The 21577-nt window shown below is 33.8% G+C and overlaps 1 protein-coding gene across 4 annotated transcripts in view; it reads left to right on the forward strand.

The window, feature by feature from the left end:
• Kifap3 (kinesin associated protein 3) overlaps positions 1-21577 on the forward strand; it is a 173758-nt gene that overhangs the window by 108529 nt on the left and 43652 nt on the right. For all 4 annotated transcript variants that reach the window (XM_063253658.1, XM_063253661.1, XM_063253660.1 and 1 more), the window contains 6 exons: positions 2966-3074; positions 10034-10146; positions 11380-11545; positions 14952-15077; positions 17712-17810; positions 20142-20227. In XM_063253658.1, coding sequence (XP_063109728.1) covers positions 2966-3074; positions 10034-10146; positions 11380-11545; positions 14952-15077; positions 17712-17810; positions 20142-20227 — 699 coding nt within the window. The remainder of the gene's footprint in view (positions 1-2965; positions 3075-10033; positions 10147-11379; positions 11546-14951; positions 15078-17711; positions 17811-20141; positions 20228-21577) is intronic.

Below are 21577 nucleotides of genomic sequence, written 5' to 3' on the forward strand. Positions count from 1 at the left end.
CCGTCCACCACACTTGTCCTATTTGGCCTCTCTTTGATCTGTAAGCTTTTTTTTAGCTGAATGCTGGTAAACGTCCTTTCTGACAGCCCCCTTGCTCTTGCTGCCATTATCTGCTGAAGTTCAGAAACCAGAGCATCACTTCAAACAAGGGAGCGAGGGAGTAGCCAGTCAGAGGAGATTCCGGAGGCAGGCGAAGGTCTGGCATAATCATTCAAAGATGTTGGGGCAGCGCGGCGGGGGTGGTGGAGGTGTACGTGAATGCTGAGAGCGGTGGGGGTTGCCCTCTGGTCAGTGGTAAATAAGTGAAGGCAGGTGCCAGAGAGTCTAGACACAGTGATTTCAGTCCTGGGTCTTTGGCATCTGATACCCAACGCGGGACTTGGCTGATTGAACACTATGGCATCTTCACTGCCCAGGCTGAAGCCCTTTTAGCGTTTTCCTGTGAAATTAGTAAAAGATGACAGCAGACATGGCTAAAACAGAGCAAATCGAGTTTCAGTGTTTCCTAGTTGTTGGCAGCTTCACTTACTTTTGAAGTATGATGGGTAGTAATCAAAGGCAGGGTTTCACTGTTGGGCTTGGAGTTTCGGTGAACTTGTTTTTAAATTTGAATGCTTTAATTAAAACTGAATGTCTCTTTCTATGAAAAGCTAATTCTGTATTTTGATACATTCCTTTCATATTTAGTCCTCATTTCTCAGAGTTTTGAGGATGAGGATTGGGTAGGTTTTCAAACTGTGTAATAGTATTTTAAAGTGGAGTTTCTAATTATTTCTGTATGAGGTTTCACATGGAAATGTTTTTAAAAATCAGTTTTCAGGGGAAGTTCTCGTACTACAAAGGCTAACTTGATATAATTTATGCTATCAATAAATATTTTGCCTTGTTAAACCATTGCTTTAATGTAACAAATTTTCATTATAAGGTTTTTTAGTATTAGTCAAACTTCAGAAGAAATCTTTAATAAGTTCTAAATTGCAGTATGGAAAACATACTAATTACAGTAGAAGATTGTCACCTACATTTTTTCTAATTTGTAATTTAATTTCTATTCACATTTGTTATTAGCTGATATAGAAGTAAAGTAAGATTTTCAAAATCTGTTAAATATATGTACAGAAAATTAAGATTACTTTATTTTTGCCATAGAATCTTTTTATTCTACAGCATTATTAAGTAATAATGTTTCTCTATCCAAAAATTCCTTACTTGGCCACATGGTGGGTAATCTGGGAGAGAGCATGATGTATGCCAAACATTTGGCTGCTGCCACGCTTTATAATTTTCAGCGTATAGATTACTACATTTTATTAGAATTGCACTTATCAGTTGGAATGGTATTTACTTTTTATTTCAATTTCCTGTTATTCATTGCTAGCACATAGAAAATATTGCTGATATTGTGTATTGTTTGTATCTTTCAAACTCAGAAGTTATTTGGAACTAGCCCAGAAAACAATCAAAACAAGACTCAATAAAATAGGGTCTAAAATAAATATTTATTATTCATTTTCTGTATATAAAGCAATATACCTGATTCATGAAGACTTGCTGTCCTAAAGGGTATAGCTCTGAGATAAAACATGGAAATTTTGAGTTTATAAAACTTAGAAATAATTTCTGTATGTTAGTAATTTGGACTTAGAGAAAAAATAGATTTACATGATATCTTCATGTACTATATACTCTGTTAATGTGATTTTCCAATAGCAGATTAACTTTTATGAAGCATTGCATAAAGATTATTTCTCTTTTTTTATTGCAGTGGTCTCTCATCATGATAAATTTAGCTTACTACTATAGGTAGCCTACCTTTTCCTACTTAGCTTTTGGTTTGCTACTTCTCAGACCCTTCTTTGCTTTCTTTTATAATTAAATAGAATTCTATTCTCATTTCATACCCATACCCAACTTACTGAATTCAGCCTGCAGCTTCAGTTAGCAATAACACAAGACAATTCCTGACATTATACATCCAGTCTAGATATCTCCTCTAAACTCAGCCCTACATTTATAACTTTCCACTGAGTATTCTGCACTAGACTGTCATAGACAATAGAAACTCAACATACCTGAACTAAAAGCACTATCTTTCTTTTAAGACTCTGTCCTACATTGTGGGGGGGGGGGTAGTACTAGGGTCTGAACCTAGTGTCTTGCCATACCACCAAGGTACATCTCCAGCCCTCTGCTATCTTAATTAGCTTTTCTTGTTATATATTAGTTCCACCATCCATTTCATAGGTCAGTACAAGATCCTTGGGGTCTTACATTTTTTTTCCTTAACCCCAACATCTACTCAGTTGTAAAATCCCAGTTTGATTCTTTCTGCTAAACATATCTTTGATCAATCCATTATATTAATCCTCATTGGCCCACCTTGTCTACACAGGCATCATCTCACTTGGACTTTTCTTGTAGCCTCCTAGATCCCATGTTATGATTGTGATTTAGTCTGCTTGTTACACTGGCCTGATCTTTTGGGGATACAAATCTTAACTAGACAGTTTCCTATTTGGAAACATTTTAATAACTTCCATTTATCCTTAGATGAAGCCCCAAATCCTTAACATGTAGTATTTCAACACCCCGTCTTACATGGTTTTTGCCTTCTTCTCAGCCATTTATTTTCTACCCATGCTCTGTTTTGATTCTGTAGAACCATTGTATTCCTTTCTGTATTGGGTCCTTTGTATAAGCTGCTTTCCTTACATGGAATGCTCAGCTTGCAAGTAATTCCTTATGTGCAGAACTATTACCTGATATTTTTCTTCTATTTTCCACTGTACCTGGAAGTTTATATTTATACAGGGCATCTAGTAGTTCATTATCTAAATACTCATTCGGTTATTGAACACCATTTCAATTTTGTGTTGAAATATAGATTATATTATTTTCAATGTTAAATCTAAGATACAACATTTTATGATTTTTTTAGTAATATTTGTTCTGTTCTTTTTGTTAGTTAATGAAGATGCTCTTTGAATGCTCAGATGAACGAATTGATTTGGAACTCATTTCTCTCTGCATTAATCTTGCTGCTAATAAGAGGAATGTACAGCTGATCTGTGAAGGTTAGTGCCTGTTAGCTTCCCAGGTAACCTCATTAGCACATGATAATTGAATTTGATGGAAAATAGATACTAAAGAACTCAGAATTACAGTGAACTTCTAAATCTTACTTACCTAGGAATTATAATAGATACCTAAATCACTATACTTAAACAGTTCTTAAGAGTCACATAAGATATTATGTCATAAATGGAGACACCCTTCAATAACATTTTATAAACTAAAGTATCATTGATTAAATTTTGATTTTTAAAACATTTTATACATAAAATGAAGCTTCCATTTGTGAAACAATTGTCTACCGTGAAAGATAATAAAATATAAGTGTAATAGGTTATTGTTTCTATGTCTTAGTAGAATGTAGTACATATTATGATGTTTCAAAGAATACTTTTCTTTAACAAGTATGAGATGTTCATTATAAAAATTACAAATGAACAAATAGGAAAATACTAATCTTTTTTTTCAGGCTTGTCAGTTACCATTTTCTTTATTGTGGAAAAAAACAATAAGCTTGTCTTATTTTTGGGCTTTTTTTATTTGAAGAAAAAAGAAAAAAAGACAAAACAAAAAAGGGTAGAAATAATACAGAATTTCAAAAAAAAATACTAACAGTAAGAAATCACTAGTGACAAATTACATATTGTCCTCTTAGAAATAGTTGTTCAAGTTACAAAATCAAAGCATAAAAAGTGGACACACTCAAACATTGACAGTACAAAGCTGTTCAGTGATCCAATGAAAACAGTAATATGATCACCTATCTTACACACTTAAGCATACGTACAGTTATATCCTTTAGAGCACTTTCCTTCCCTTTCATTTTTACAATATCTATTATACATTTTGGATCTTATTACTCTTTCAATTTTTATTATTTTTTACATTAGAAAGACAATGTGATATTTACAAATGTGAGTTTTATTTCACTCATGAAGATAGTCTCTAGTTGCTTCCATTTACCTATAAAGACCTCAAGATTATCCTTTTTATAGCTGAGTAATATTCCATTGTGAAAAAATACCACATCTTTTTCATCCGCTCTGCAGTTGATGGGCATTTTGGTTGTTTCCAAGATTTAGCTATTACAAATTGTGCTGCTGTAAACATGGGTGCACATATATCACTGTGACATGATCTTTTCAGTTTTGGGGGGAAAATACTCTGGAGGGGAATAGCTAGGTTGAATGAAACTTCTAATCCTAGTTTGTTGAGGAATCTCCATACTGATTTCCACAGTGGCTGAACCAGTCTACACTCCCACCAACAATGGAGCAGTGTTCCTTTTTCCCCACAGCCTTGCCAACATTTGTTATCAGTTGATTTCTTAATGGCAACCATTCTTTCCAGAGATGAAATCTCAATGCTATTTTAATTTGTATTTCTCAAATGACCAGTGACGGTGACCATTTCTTCATGTATTTATTTGCCATTTGTATATCTTCACCTGAGAAATATGTGTTCATCTCAGATGGCCATTTTTTAAAACGATCTTTGAATTTGGGGAGCTTGATGTTTTTCAGTGCTTTATAAATTCTGGATATAAGTCCTTTGTCTGAGGGATTGTTGGCTAAAATCTCTCCAATTAGGTGAGGTTTTTTTCACATTGTGATTTCTTTTGAAGTTAAAAAAAAAACTTTTTAATAATATGAGATCCCAGTTGTTGATTCTTTGAAGTACTTTCCATGCATTTTGCATGTTGTTCATGAATTCTCTGCCTACCCCAATGCCTCCAAGATTTCTACCTACCTTGTCTTGCAGTAGATTTAGTGTTTCTGTTGTAATATTTAGATCTTTGATCCATTTTGACTTTAATTTAGTACATGGTGATAGGAATGAGTCTAGTTTCAGTCTTTGGCATATGGAAAGCCAATTTTTCCAACACCATTTATTAAAGAGGCTATCCTTTTTCCAGTGAACATGTTTAGCCCCTTTGTCAAATACAAGGTGGCCGAGTGTCTTTGTAGTTGGGTTTGCGTCTTCTAATCTGTTCGGTTTATCCTCAGGTCTATTTCTTTGCCAGTATCATGCTAATTTCATCATTGTGACTTTGTAGTATAGTTTCAAGTCAGGAATTGAGATGCTATATGCCTTGCCTTTGTTGCCTAGAATCATCTTTGCTATTCTAGGTTTCTTCTGTTTCCAAATTTTGGAATGTTTTCTCTAAATCTGTAAGGTATATGAATGGTATTTTGATTGGGATTGCATTAAATCTGTATAACAGTTGGGAGTGTGGTCATTTTCACAATGTTGGTTCTTCCTAAACCAAGAGCAAGGAACATCCTTCCATTTTCTAATATCCTCTTCAGTCTCTTTTTTTAGAGTAATACGATTTTCAGCATATAGGTCTTTTACATTCTTGGTTAGGTTGATTCCTAGGTATTTCATTTTTTTAGATGCTATTGTGAAAGGTGATATTTCCATAATTTCTCTCTCAGTGAGTTTTAATTTGTGTACAGGAATGCTATTGATCTTTGAGTGTTGACTTTGTATCCAGCTATGCTGCTGAATTTGTTTATTACCTCTAGGGAAAATACTAAATCTTTTAATCGTCCAGAAATATGTCAAAATAAAATGTGATTTTCCTGTGTGTGTATATACATATAATATATATATATATATATATATATATAATAAAGTGTTCTTTTAAAATTAATATCTTGAAGTGTTTCATCCAACAACATTTTACTCAGCAACACACAGAACTTTTCCAACATAGACCCCAATTTAGGCCATAGATAATATCCTTATATAAATATGAAACAACCAAAGTAATCCCCTGCATTCTATCAGATCTACAAATTAACACCAAAAGAAACCACAGAAATTATGCAAATAATGGAGATTAAAGGATAAATTATTGAATAATCAGCGAATCAGAAAAAATCGAGGAAGAACTCAAAAGCTCATAGAATCAAATGACAATGAAAATACATGCAACATACCAAAACCTATGGGACCCAATAACAGTGCTAAAAGGGCAGTTTATAACTATAAATGCACATATTGAAAGAGTAGAGCTGTCCTAAGTAAATGATCTATGGATTTATCTCAAACTCCCAGAAAAACAAGAATAATTCAAATGCAATAATAGTAACAGGAAAAAAATTTTAAAGATTAGAATGGAAATTAAGACATTCTGAGACAAAAAAAATACAAAGAATCAATGAAAGGTAGTTGGTTCTTTGAAAGGCTATACAAGATAAATTCCTAGCAAAATTTTCCAAAAGAAGGGAAGGAAAAACCTATATTGGTGTAATTAGAAATGAAAAATGCAAAATAATATCACACATTGCTGAAATCCAGGGACTTACAAGAAACTACAAAACCTTACCTCAAAACTGATAAAAGTTGTTTATGACAGATCTGTCATCATCAGACTCAATGGAGAAAACCTGAAAGAATTTCCTTTAAATTCAAGAATAATTCAAGGATTTCCACCATTACCACTCCTCTTCAATATAATACTTAAAACTTTAGCAAGAGCTGTAAAACAAAAAAAAAAAAAAAAAAAAAAAAAGAAGAAGAAAAGAAAAGAAAATGATTTGAACGGGAAAGGAAGAAATCAAATTGTCATTAATTATAAATGACCTGGTCCTTTACATATAAGACCCAAAATTCTCTACCAGAGATTTTTAGAACTAAGGAACAAGTGCAGCAAACAATCAGGATTAAAAAAATCAATACACAATATCCAGTAGTGTTCCTGCACACCAACTGTGAATCCACAGAGAAAGATATCAGGAAAATGATCCCAGTGGGGTAACTTCAAAACAAATTAAATACCTAAGAATTAACGTAAACAAGGAAATGAAAGACCTGTGTAAGGAACATTGTTGTACACTGAAAAAAGAAACTGAAGAGGTCGTTACAAATTGGAAAGACAACCGCTATTCCTGGATAGTAACCAGTAATTGTCAAAATAGCCATACTATCGAAAACATATAGATTTATACGGAACCAAAAGATACCCAGAATAACAAAAGCAATCCTGAGCAACAAGAGCATAAGTAGGAAGTGTTATAATGCCAGATTTTAAGTTATCTTACAGTAATCAAGATAGCATTGTACTGGGCACAAAAACATACTGGAGGGACAATGGAATGGATTAGAGGTTATGGAAACAACTCCAGACACATTGAGCAATCTGATCTTTGACAAAGGGGCCACACACGTGCATTAAAGAAAAGATGGCCTTTTTAACAAATAGTGCTGGGAAAACTGGTTATCCACACGCAGAATGAATCTTGACCCGTATCTCTGCTTCTGTACTAAAACCAAATCAGAATGGATCAATGGCCTAGATATGAAGATGGAAACACTGAATCTGCTAGATGATGAAATAGGTAAAACTCTTAAAGACAAGCATGTAAGCAAGGACTTTCTGAACCGAACCCTGGTTACACACACACACACACACAAAACCTTGACAATTAACAAATGGGATTATAGCAAATGAAAAGCTCTATACAGCAAAGGAAGGAAATAACAGGCAGAAGAATCTACAGAGTAGGAGAAAAAATTCTAGCTACTTCTTGGACAGAATTGATATCTTGATTATATAAAAAACTGCAAATATTAGATCCTCAAAAGAACAATCATATATGGGCAATTAAAATAAACACTTCTCAAAAGAAGAAGCACAGATGACCAATATATGCAAGAAAAAATGTTCAGCATCTTTGGCATTAGAGAAATGTTGTCAAATCAAAGCAACACTAAGATTCCATCTTATTCCAGGAAAAAATGATTATCATCAAAAACTTACAAACCAACCAATACTGGTGAGGCTGCAGGGAATAGGAATCCTTCTACACTGTTGGTGGGAATGTAAACTAGTTCAACTACTATAGCAATCAGTATGGAGATTCCTAAAAAAGTTAGAAATAGTAATTACATTTGACCCAGCAGTGTGCTTCTGGATATCTTCCTGAAAGAGTTAAAATCACAACTGTTATAATGATACACTTTGAGACCTTAATGTTACGAAATGAGTCAGACACAGAAAATTAAGTATTGTACAGTTTCTCTTTTATGAGAAACCCAAAGTGTAAATAAAAAGCAAATTGAAAATTAGATGATAGGAAACAGAGGTAGACCTTTTGCAGACAGGAACAGGATCTAGGAATGGAGGAAAAGAAGGATAAGGAAATAGAAAATAAAAACTTGTAGAGATGTGATATGTATGTGTAGCAACTTCCTGAGATGAATTTATCCATTACATATGGCAAACATGCACTAACAAAAACTTAAACACCTAAGAACATGTATTATGGGGGCTGTTACGGTGATATGTGCATACCCATGTTTATAGCAGCACCACTCAGAGTAGCTAAACTTCAAAAGCAAAATACATGCCCAACATCAGAATGAATAAAGCAAAGTCATATATAGACACACTGGAGCACCACTCAGCCATGGATAAGTTTGAGTCATTTATAAAACAGTGGATGCATCATGAGACTATAATGCTTAGTCAAATAAAATCAGACACAGAAGATTGATGAGTTTGTTATTTCTTTTTCGCTACAAATAGTGGTGCACTAATTATCCCTTCTCTGTGTCTTTATGCATTTCTAGTCATATATTCTTAGAAAAAGAAATCCTAGAGGTCAAGTGTTTCTGGTTTAAAATTGTTTTTAAAATTTGTGGTGCAGCAATTTGTAGTAGCCAGATCTTGGAAACAACCTAAGTGTCCATCAACTGAGGAATGAATAAAAAAGTTGTGGTATTTTTATACAATGGAGTATTACTCAGCTACAAAAAATGATCACATTGATATTTATAGATAAATGGATGCAACTTGAGACCATACTCATAAGAAATAAATCAAACTCACATGTATAAATGCCATATAGTATCCCTAGTGTAAGAAATGGTAAGAGTACTTAAGAGTTTATGGTAATCATCATTTCCCCATTACATTGCTTTGAAGCCTTATAATGTTTGCATTCATTAGTTGGAATGGTTTTATCTTGGTTTGTTTGATTTTATTATCTGTGATAGTATGAACAGCATTTTGAAGAAAACAAGACATTAGAATAGCCATTGTTGATTTAATATCATCTTACTCTGAAGTCATACCATGCTTTTGTTCTTCTGTTTCCATTGATTCTATCATATTGTACCTTATTGGAGTTTATTATATGTAATAGTATAAACAAATTTTCTATGAAAATGAGATAATATAGTAGCCATTATTCATTCTCTGTTATTTGGTTCTGAATGCCCTGCAACACTTTCATTCTCTTGAATAGTTTTATACTATTTGGTTATGTTTGATACTATTGTATATGAAGTTATGCTCAACTATTTCAAAGAAAGAGACATTATGATAGTTACTGTTAATTACAGGTTGTCTTGTGGTGAAATACTGTGTTGCTTACATTGTTCTGATCTGCTTTGTTATGTCCTCTTTTGTCTTAATCTCTTTAAAATAAAAAAAATTTTTTAAAAAATAAACATATCCTCTGATAGTGCAAAAAACAAAATTGTGGTGCAGGGCTGGGGATGTAACTCAGCAGCAGAGCACCTCCTGGAAAGCACCAGGCCCTGAGTTTGATTCCAGGTACCAAAAAAAAAAAAAAAAAAAAAAGAAAAATTTTGATGCCTACAGCAGACATAAAAAGACACACAATGTTTGAGTCTATTAATATGAAGATCTAGATCACACAGAATTAATCTGTATTTGAAAATAGGAAACAGTAGGAAAAGAAGAAGAAAACAAATATAATTGTATCTGAGGAAGAGGATTGACTGGGAGGGGACTTTCTAGAGTAAATGGAGGTACTCTGTTGAGATGGAGCATGGGTTGTGCAAACGTGCATCTAAGTTAATGAAGTTATAGAGTTAAGGTTGTGCATTTTACTGAACATACATGCTGCTTTATAATGATTCATAAAACCATGAGACTTGAAGTAGCCTTAGTTTTAATGAGGAAATGTTCTGTTTTCTATTCTAGGAAATGGGCTGAAGATGCTCATGAAAAGGGCTCTGAAGTTCAAGGATCCATTGCTGATGAAAATGATTAGAAATATTTCCCAACATGATGGACCAACCAAAAATCTGTTTATTGTAAGTATGCTTTATGACTTGCTATTAAAACAAACTATGAGTTGTGTTATAAACGAGTATATAACTCTAAGATCTCATCAAATATTTATGTCCCATAAATAATTTAGAAACTACTTCTTTGTAAGGTTAGCTCTTAGAAATCCCATTCTACTTGTTGGTGTTGATGTTGTTTCTACTTTGTGATCGCTGTCCCTGTCCGCTCCATACCCACTGTAGTCTTCTTACCCTAAACCAGCTCAGTATCAACAACTTAGTGCAAGATTTATTAACACAAGAGAATTGTTTCTTGACGTTTATTTATTTTTTTAAAGAGAAAGAAAAAAGCAAAACAGAAAAAAGAATAGCAACAATACAGAATTCCAAAAAATAAAAAATAAACACTAAGAAGTCACTAGTTGATAAATTACATAGTATCCTCTTAAAAATAGTTGTTCAAGTTACAAAAGTAAAGCATACAAAGTAGACATTGAAACAGTGAGACTGCAAACAGTGAAAGTGCAAACAGTTCTGCTCAACAATCCAACAAAAATTTAGTAATATGATTATCTGTCTTACACAATTAAACATACATGCAGTTATATCCTTTAGAACACTTTCTTTTCCTTTCTTTTTTTACAATAGCAATTACATGTTTTGGATTTTATTACTCCTACAGCTCTTATTTCTTTTTACACTAGAAACAAAATGTGATATTTATAAATATGATTCTTATTTATTTGTATTATGAGGATAGTCTCAAGTTGCCTCCATTTCAATATAAAGGCCTCAAGGTCATCCTTTTTTATAGCTGAGTAATATTCCATCATATAAAAATACCACATCTTTTTCATCCACTCTGCAGTGGATGGGCATTTTGGTTGTTTCCAAGATTTAGCTATTACAAACTGCGCTGCTATGAACATAGGTGCACATATATCACTGTGACGTGACCTTTTCAGGTTTTCTGGGAATATACCCAGTTGAATGGAACTTCCAATCCTAGTCTTCTGATTCTCCATACTTATTTCCTTAGTAGCTGCACCAGTCTACACTCCCACCAACAATGGAGCAGTGTTCCTTTTTCCTCACAGCCTCACCAACATTTTTTATTGGTTGTTTTCTTGAAGGCAGCTATTCTTTCTAGAGTGAAATGAAATTTCAATGTTGTTTTAATTTGCATTTCACAAATGCATTATTAGGGTTAGTTCTTCTCATAAGTAATATTTTAACTTTGTATTAAAATTGTTTTATCAGGATTACGTTGGAGACCTTGCAGCCCAGATCTCTAATGATGAAGAAGAAGAGTTTGTGATCGAATGTTTGGGAACTCTGGCAAATTTGACCATTCCAGACTTGGACTGGGAACTGGTTCTTAAAGAGTACAAGTTGGTTCCATACCTCAAGGATAAACTAAAGCCAGGTCTGTGCTAAGTGTGTTATTTCTGCATAATCACTAAGCTATTTTCTGCTGGAGTAATGTTTTATAACTACTCTTAAACCAGCCAAAGCATGTTCTTCCCCAAGCTCTTTTTTCCCTTAAGGTAGTCATTAGGTACACTCCAAGATGTGTGTTCTCTTTTCCTTTTACTAACAGTATTTTCTTAATAGTAGTTTCCCTTCCCCATCCATACCTTTCCTGTTGTTTTTTTTTTAATAGTTTTAAATTTTATTTTAAAGAGAGTAAAACCAAATTTGACAAAAGAAAATAGACTCAGTCAAAACTAAAGGACAGACATAGTACATGACATAAAAACAAAATACAAGGTGATCAGCAATGGTTACCATAATGCCTGTTCCTATCTTCAAAAGAATTGCCCATATCATCAAGTATAATAAAATTGAACAAAACAGTACAGAACAAGACCAATAAAAATGAAACATTGGAGACATTGCAGGACTTGAAGAGAAGATAATAGTCAAACCAGAATGGATATCATAGTGAATCTTATTGTCTTCAATGTAATTGCCTATACCCTCAGACATGATGCTATCAAACAAAAGAGAATAGAATAAAATCAATCAAAACAAGACAGTGAAATCAACACAGAGTTCCAAATTCAGTTAATAAAAATCAAAAATGGTTACCATAATATATCCTGCTATCTTTGGAATAGCTTTCCATGCCATCAAATCTAATATAAGTAGACAAACAAACAGAATAAAACCAAACTAAACAGAACTATGAAAAAAATGTGGGTTTCAAATCATGATAAAAGGTTAACAGTGGCCATTGCCTTCCTTCCCTTTTTAGACAGTTCCTCCCCTTTCACTTTCACAGGGTGCATTGTACATTTTGGATCCCACTAACTCCTTTAGTTTTTAGATTAGGGCGGCAGCCTGCTATTCACCTAAGTAATTCTGAAACTTTTTACCCTTGAGCATGATCTTGAGTTGTATCCATTTACCTCAAGGTTTTCTTTCTTTAAGCTGAGTAGTTTTCCATTGTATAATAGTGTTATGGCTTTCTAACCAATCTGCAGCTGATGGGCGAGCTCCCCATTCAGTGAGCCCCCTCTGCCACTGTTCCTAAAACCATGATCTCTCTCTGGCTCTCTCTCTCTCTCTCTCTCTCTCTCTCTCTCTCTCTCTCTTTCTCATGCCCTTCAGTATTTTTTGTAGGGTTGGATTGGTGGTCATGAACTCCCACAGTTCCTCTTTGTCATTGAAGTATCTTGTTTCTCCATTAATTTTGAGAGATAGTTGTGCAAGGATATATCAATCTGGGTTGGAGGTTATCTTCTTTCAGGACTTGGAATACTTCTTTCCAAGCTCTTCTTGATTTGATGGTTTGTGTCAAGAAGTCTGTTGTGATTCTGATGGATTTTCCTTTATAGGTGATCTGTTTCTCCTCTCTGACATCTTTTAATATTCTGTTCTTGTGTTGAATTTCTGGGATCTTTATTATTATATGTCTGGGTGTAGATCTATTTCAATTATAGCTGGTTGGAGTTCTGTATGCCTCATGTATCTGAATATCATTTTCTTTTCCTATGCTTGAAAAGTTTTCTTTAATTATTTCTGTAAATAGCCTTTATATTTCATTTGTGTTTGCCCCTGCTTCTTTACTCACGATTTTTACTCTTAAATTATAGATCCTCTTGTCATCTTCTAGCCTTTCTATTATTACTTGCTGGTTCCTTGTTATTTTTAAGAAATCTTTCCTTTCACAATGCCAAGCTGCAAAGGTTTGTCTTCAAGGTTTGATAGTGTGTCTTTAGTTTCTTTCAAGCTGTTTTGCCAGCTTTTAATGGAGTTTTTAATTTCTTAGTTATCTCTTTGAGTCTGTTTCATGTTCTGATTTTTTTTATATTCTTCATTGAAGGTTTCCCTCCTTTTTCTGTGCTCCTCTATTCTTTAATGTGTGTCTTTTTTAGAGGTGCTTAGCAATTCTTTTATTATGTTTCTCACATCATCTTTTACCAGTAGTAGTATTTGTGTTTTAAGTTCTTTTACAGCTTCATGGAGTTGTTTCTTTATTTCAGTTGCTGTTGCTTCAAAAACTGCAGGTGTGCAACTGCTGATCCCTTCTGTGTTTACCTTTCCTGGACCAGTACTGTTTCGGTTGGAGGCCAGAGACTGCCTTTTGCTTCTTCCTCTTGTCATGTTCCTGGTTCCTTCCAGACAAGTGGGTAGCGGGGTCCCTGGCACTTCCTGTATTGGTTATAATTACTCCAAAGTATGTTGGCTAGGGATTTCTGCTGTTTGCTGCTTTCCCCAGTCTGCTAGTGGCTACCGGAATGTAAGCTGGGGTGGAGCAGGCTGGCCCCTCTTTTCTGAGCTGGTTAACCACAGCAAGTGAGTCTTCACTACTGGTAATGTGCACCAGCCAGGTGGGTTGGTTAGGGATAGCTTTAGGGAAACTTCACAGTGGCTATTGGACTGCACAGAGGGGCAGGACTCAGCCCAAGCAATTTCCACCAGTCTGCTCCAAGCTAGGAGTGGCTGAATGAAGGTGGCTGCAGTTCTGTCTCCAGGCTTATCCTGCCCAACTCCAAAATGGCGCCGGCCAGTCTCTCACTCCCTCAGAACAACTGAGTCCTACACACTCACTGCCAGCCATTGCAGTTCTCTGGTCTGCTACTCCCTCTACCACCACGTCTCCCTGCCAAGGCTTTCGGGCTTGCTAGCCACCAGCTTCACTGTGCCCAAGCATCTCTGGGTTCCAACAGAGCTTCGGGCACAGTGGTTCCGGCTCCAGTGAAAGCACCACCAACTACCCACTTCTTTTAAGTTTTTCTTTTTCTTTCTTTTTTTTTTTTTTTTTTTTTTTTTATGCTCTCTGTGGACTTCAGTTCTCATTTTAGGATCTTGCTGGGTCGAGGGGACCCACTTCATCCCTTCTTGTCTTCTCCAGAATGCTATATTCCAGCATCTGGACTGTTTCTCTCAGAGAGGCTATTTACTCTGCTGCTTATTGTTCCACCATCTTCCCAGCTCAGTGATAACTTTGTTTTTTTCTTCTGTTGTTTTATAATCTTTTTAATCCTGGTTCTATTCCAAATTACCCTCCCCCTCTCTACATATTCATACACACACACACACACAAAGGTTTTTGAAACATTTTAATAAATCTTTTATTTTTTGTTTGCATTCTCATTCAGTTGTATCTTCAAAGTTGTGTTTCCACCTTTGTACTGTCCCACCATCACAAACTGTCATCAGCAAACGGAAAATTTGGAAAAAGGACAAATTTATAAGCATGCCACAGATTCATTGGAACTGCTGTAATAGCTTTTAATATTTTTGCTGTGTATTGAAGTTTTGATAATATAAATGGACTTGGATCAGATTTCAATGAAATTTTTCTATGGCTTGACTTTTCCTAGGTGCTGCTGAAGATGACCTTGTTTTGGAAGTGGTTATAATGATTGGCACTGTATCTATGGATGATTCTTGTGCAGCATTGCTGGCTAAATCTGGAATAATCCCTGCCCTTATTGAATTACTAAATGGTAATGATCATAATTTTCATGTTAATGTCTAAATAGAGTATTAAATTTTTCAAATTTAAAAGGAAGAGTTTGCACCATAAAATAGTATTTAACTTGTTACAATAATCATAGCAACTTAACTGTAGTTAAGAAAAATGAATTAAATATACTGCTAATTGGGATTAGATAGAGTAATATAAAGTGCTTTAGGTTTCAAAGTTATAAATACTGCTGTTAAGCAATTTGGCATCAGTTTACAGATACTATCCTCCTTTTCCCTGCATTGAATAACTAATGATCTATCATTTCTTCTTTCTATCCAGCTTTGTGTTGACTTGAGTTGAATTTCTTCTATTGCACAAACCTTACTTTTTATACTTTTATTCTAACAGAAAAGTTTATTTGGAAACCAATTCTAAACATATTCCCTTGTACATGCAGAAACATGAGACTATCCTCTGAACTTCCTGCAGTGATGAAAATGTTCTATATTTGTGCTGACCGTCACATGTTGCTGTTGAACATGTGGCTGCCAGACTGAGAACCTGAATTTTTAATTTAACTTAAATTAGCTAGAGTGGCTTATGGCTACATACTGGACAGTGCAGGCCTAGTGTTCCCATTACATTTGTATCACACTTAGGGGCCAGGGTCCACTGTTCTCCATATTGTATACAAAATTTACCTGAATCAAATATTTGGTTAGGGCCAAATTCTCTAGAATCTTATACATTAAAAGTATAAAAATTTTAGTGCTAATATGAGACATCTAAAGAATAGACACAACTCTTCCTAAGTCTCAGTCTTTCCTATATAAGGAGTAATATGTGTACATTTTATATTGAGTAGAGTTTTTGAAGTATAACATAAAAAATACAAAAATTGTAGAGACTTAAATGAATTTTCAAATGAGAACACCCGTGTTACAGTAGATACATAGGCAAATAAAATATTATCAGTGTCCTAGAAGTACATCTTCCCTCCTCCCAGTCATTACTGTCTCCTTCAAAGTGATTTTCTCTTTTTATTACGGATATGTTAATCTTGCTTGGGTGTGAACTTTACAAAAGTGGAATGGAGTCTGCCATTTATTTTGTACCACATTATATTTATGAAGTTACAATATATGGTATGTAGAAGTTTCATTTTTATTGCTATTTATACTATGGAAAATAATTAAAAGAGACACTAGGTAGTTGGGTGGGTTAAAGTTGAATAAAATATCATTGACCATCAAAATGAAGATTCATGGAGTCGGGGAAAGTTGAAGCAAAATAACATGAATCTCAGAATTGCAGCCCTGCCATGATTTAACTGAGAGAGCTATGTGTAAAGTGAGCTAACAGCCAAAATATTTTACTGTATTTTAATGTTCTCCAATATGAGATGACCACGTGCAGAGGCAGTATAATACTGCTTTTAAGAAATCCGTGGATGTTTTAGTACTGAAAAAATAGTTACATGACTGAAGAAGCACTGAATATATGAGAATGATAGTATGATTTTTAGTCCAGGAAGTTAGTAAGAAAGGTCATTTGGGACAGGTTGGACTTTAAGAGCCCACAATTTATTATACACACACATTATTTAGATACTGTATTGATTAGAAAATCTGTTTCTAACATATCATCAAACTTTTACCTAGAATTTGTGGCAAACTACACTATTAGTAAATCAAATTTCATAACACAGACCTAAATTTAAATACCTATACGTAATTATGCTTTAACCTTTACATATTAGTCAGTAGACATCAACTGTTCTACTGCTATTCTTTGTATAACATTAATCCACTGATTAGCCTTTATAATTATATAACATTCTTTTACATTATAGAGTGAGACTACTTATTTCATGATGATATATAAAGTTTAATTTTCTGAACATTATTCAACAAAGGAAATCTCTTTTCAAAACAGTCCAATTTGTACCAACATCTTAGAAATAAGAAGATCTGAGCTTTTTTTTTTTTTAATGATACACAGTTTTTTTAAAAGTACGAAAAGGAACAGACTCTGTGAGCAAGTTTAGGCCAAGTAACTGTAGGAAAAGAATTACATCCTACAGCAGAAGAGTGGGCCACCCTGCAAGAGAGAACAGACTTTTAATGAGTGGAAGGGCTGCCATTCATTTCACATTAGGAACAGAGAATTTCATTCTTCAGTTTTCACATGTGTTGACAAAAGATGGTGAAGGTCACAGTTTCAATCCCGTAAACTTGTCTCTCCTTCATTTCTTTTAGGTATTACCTGGTATTTTGAGATGGATTATCTCAAGTAGCCTGATTTATGATTTAACTTCTCTTTTTCAGAATCTGCATTTTTGTTTTGTTTTGTTTTGCTTTGCTCTGTTTTCCAAAGTAATTTAACCTAATTTAACTTCAGTCAAATTTTCTGAAAATGTATTATAAAATTTCCTCGTGGGCCATTGCCGTGTAATTTAGGAAAAACACCTAGAAATAGATGATGTGTCACCCATGTATTATAATTTGAAATAGTTATACTGTCTCCTTGTTACTTTTAATTTTTCTCATTCTCTATAATGTTTATTTGATTTGGTGTGTATATATATGTGTGTGTATATGTGTGTGTGTGTGTGTGTGTGTGTGTGTGTGTATATATAATTCTTTCATGTAAAGTTTTTGTTTTCTTTCAGCTCAGCAAGAAGATGATGAATTTGTATGTCAGATAATTTATGTCTTCTACCAGATGGTTTTCCACCAAGCTACAAGAGATGTCATAATCAAGGAAACACGTATCCTTTGTGTTTACAACAGATAATGGTATTTCACATAATCAGAAAATACACATCTTTGGTGCATTTTTTTACAGATGTTCAAATACTACAGAAAACACTATACTTTGAAATAAATTTACAAAACTAGCTATTTTGTTTTTTGTTTGGTTGAGGGTTTTTTAGTTCCAAGGATCAAATTCATGATCTCGAGCTTGCCAGGCAAGAGCCAGAGGACTATTTTCCGTGGAAGCTATTTAGCCTAAATCAGGGCAGGGTGACAGTCCCTAACCCAAATATCTGAAATCAAAAATGCTGTAAAAAAGCATGTTTGCCTTTTAGATGACAACATGATGTCACAAGTAGAAAATTCTACTTCATGTAACAACAGGTCATGGTCAAAACAGATTCACTAAAAATGCTAATTAAAATTACATCCATACTATGAACATCAGTCATACATCACGTGTAAGTGAACTTCACATTTGTGTTTGGGTCCCATTCCCCAGATAGCCCATTATGTGTAAGCAGATATTCCAGCATCAAAAAGAAATCTGAAACTCGTCTTTGAGATAATCTATGAACAGGTAGACTATAATAAGAACAATTTTTTTAACTTGTCAGATTTTGAGTTCTAAGAAATTTAAACTATCAAAATTTCCTTCTGTTAACATAAATATCAGAGGTTTTGAGGGCTGTTTTTGATCTTTGTCTAATTTTACTGATTCTGCATTGGTGAAAGCACATCTGTTTTCATGGTTTCTGCTACTGATTGTATTTTAAGTATTTAATATCTGCCAAATATCAGCCATTTGTTGCTAAGAGCTTCCCTACATGCTTTCCACATCAAGGTGTGTCACAAAGTAAAAACTAAATGAATGATAATTAAACAGTCCTAATTTTTTTCTTTTGAGGGTGTTGCATGTTAGGCAAATGCTCTACCACTGAGGTATATCCTCAAACTCAAATTTTACCTTTTGCCACTTACCTGAAAGGACTTAAAAAAGCTGTATAACCTCTTTCATACCTTCTTGTATCTATAAAAAGACTGTAAGCTAAGTAAGACCTCCTACTTTGTAGGTTTGTTGAAATAGTAGTAGACTTAAAATACCTACTCTTTCAATTGCCCAAAAGGACTCAGTAAGTGGTAATTTATCATTACAATATCCAAAGGGCACTGTAATCAGTATCATCTCCAGAGAAACAGAACAATTCTCCCTTCTGTTTTCATTGTGGATAATAACAATATCATATCTGCTTTCTCTTACTACACATAAATAATAATTTATTCCGAACACATTTATGAAGTTTTGACCATGCAGGTAATGTACTGATAATAGTCAAGTCTTTGTCATCAAAACAAGTCTAATTGAAAAGATAGGCAAGTAAATAAAAAACATAAGACTGTAATCCAGTGTGATCAATGTTATAAAGTCATGGGTACATAGCAGTAGAATTGGTATTCAGCTGATTTGGTATTTGTTTTAGATTCTGGTTTATTGTATATATTTTTAAAAATCTACTTTTCACCTCTACTGCATAAAATTCTTTATTACCTATATGAATAGTCTAAACTATGTTGCTCAATCAACATAGTCCTAAATAACTGACCTTACCCTATTTTTGTGAGATGTTCACTTTTAGTATCTGAAGTTGTTTTTACTTTTTTTTTTTTTTTTTTTTTTTTTGGTCTTTCCTGAATGATTTTATTTCTCTTGAGTTTTCTGATGTCTGTTATTCATTCGTACATATTCTATGACCTATTACAGTGGTGGCAAACCTGTGGCATACTTGCTATAGAAAGCTGTTCATTATCAGTGAAAGCTCTAGAAGTTTCACCGTCACTGCTTTATGGTCTTCTTCATTTCTTTTCTCTGTTTTAAAATGCTAGACTTTATCTTAAATGAAAATGTCATAGAGTTTTGTTCATTTTGTTTTGTTTTACCTTATACTAACCATGGGACTTTGACTGTGCTTCTTTTCTGTTCTTTTTTGTCTAAATGATGCTTCCTTGGCCCTTCAGGAAGACAGGATAGATGGAGTGTTTATAATTTCACAGTTCTAGAGCTCCCTCTTCAGTTTTCTTTGTATTTTCAGAACTATGTCATTATACCACTTTCCGAGATGTGCTGATTTTATTTTCTTTACCTATTTCCAATCTTTAAACTTTTCTCTTACATTCCCACTATCCTTATTATTTTAACAAAAGGAAATACTAAATTTCTTGGTCATTTTATACTAATGATTTTATTTTAAATGTTAAATTTAACATTTAAAGAAATGTGGGATTTTCTAATGTGATTGAAGTTACTATCTCAAATGAAATTATTATCTTTAACTCTTTGTATTCAGAAGCTCCAGCATATCTCATAGATCTGATGCATGATAAAAATAATGAAATCCGAAAAGTCTGTGATAATACACTAGATATTATTGCAGTAAGTAATTATTCTACATAAGTGTAGTAGAATTCACTTTGGATAGAAAAGACATTGTAAACCTAACTTTTTCTATATATTCATTGATAACAAAACTTTGTATCATGATAGGGTTTAGAGAATGCTATGACACTAAATTTCCTTTTAAACAGTAATGGGCTTTCAACTTTTAATGTTAGTAGGCTTCTTCCTTAAGAAGACTCTATACATACGCAGTTTAAGTTTAATATACATGTCATCTTGAAATCACTTGTTTTTCAAAGAAATTATATCAGAGCAAGGTGCTCAGGGACAATTCCCATCAAAACACATGCAATCAATTTTGAAGTTTGTCCATAAATTGTGTGTGTGTGTGTGTGTGTGTGTGTCTTTTGAGGCAGGGTCTTACTATATCCAACCCAAGCTCTCTCAAACCTGCAACAGTCCTGCCTCAGCTTCCTTTGTGCTAGAATTAGCATGTACTACCACATCTGTCTAAATTTTTTTGATCAAATTTTACGACTGTTTCTTCAGTTATTTGATAATTTTTGTTACACATAAAAACTTCTTTCTTTGAAATGATGGAAAATACAAAAATCTTAGTTATTCATGATTTGGGGTTTTTAAGGTGCAGTTCACTGGAGGGATATCATTGTGGGGTGAATCTAAATCTTGGCCTAGAAACTTGCTGACCCTACAGACTTTTCTCCTGAAACCGTGCCGACCCCTAGTCTGCTTCCGAGACTTGGATTTGACACCAGGAATGTGCTTGTAAAAAAATTACTGTGTCTGCATTCACCTTATTCATTAGATCTGACATGTTGCAACTTCTGCCTCTTCCCCAAAGTCAAACTAACGGTGAATCCATACAGGACACTGAGCAAAACAGAAGAAAAATTTCAGAATGATTTCTGAAAGTGACACATACTATGTGATAAATTTTCAAAGCAAGGGAATTTATGGAACTATATTTCATTGTCATAATGTTTTAAATATAAGCACCCACTGTATTTTTTAACCACACTACATATGTTACATTATTTTCATAAAGAGCCTTGAAAGGGCTTGAATCAGCAAAATGCAATGGTAATAGAACATGAAGTGGTAACTTGTGTTAATAGAATATTACATCTAAATACAACTATTTTGGATTCTCTTACCACATTAATTATCTCAACCAGCTCATTTAATTTAGTGAAGGCACAGCTTTATAAGACTAGAGACTTAATGTAAAGATTATATATGATGCATCTACCATGGGCATAATGATCATTCAGTATGCTTTTAAGTTAGACTAAACTCTTTAACTCAGAACTTATATATCAATTAACTATCTGGACCAACATTTCTCTCCCTTAGCAATTAAATATG

This window comes from Cavia porcellus, unplaced genomic scaffold (assembly GCF_034190915.1).
Source record: "Cavia porcellus strain 051 isolate PalLab524CR breed Dunkin Hartley unplaced genomic scaffold, mCavPor4.1 scaffold_7, whole genome shotgun sequence".
NCBI classification, from domain to species: Eukaryota; Metazoa; Chordata; class Mammalia; order Rodentia; family Caviidae; genus Cavia; species Cavia porcellus.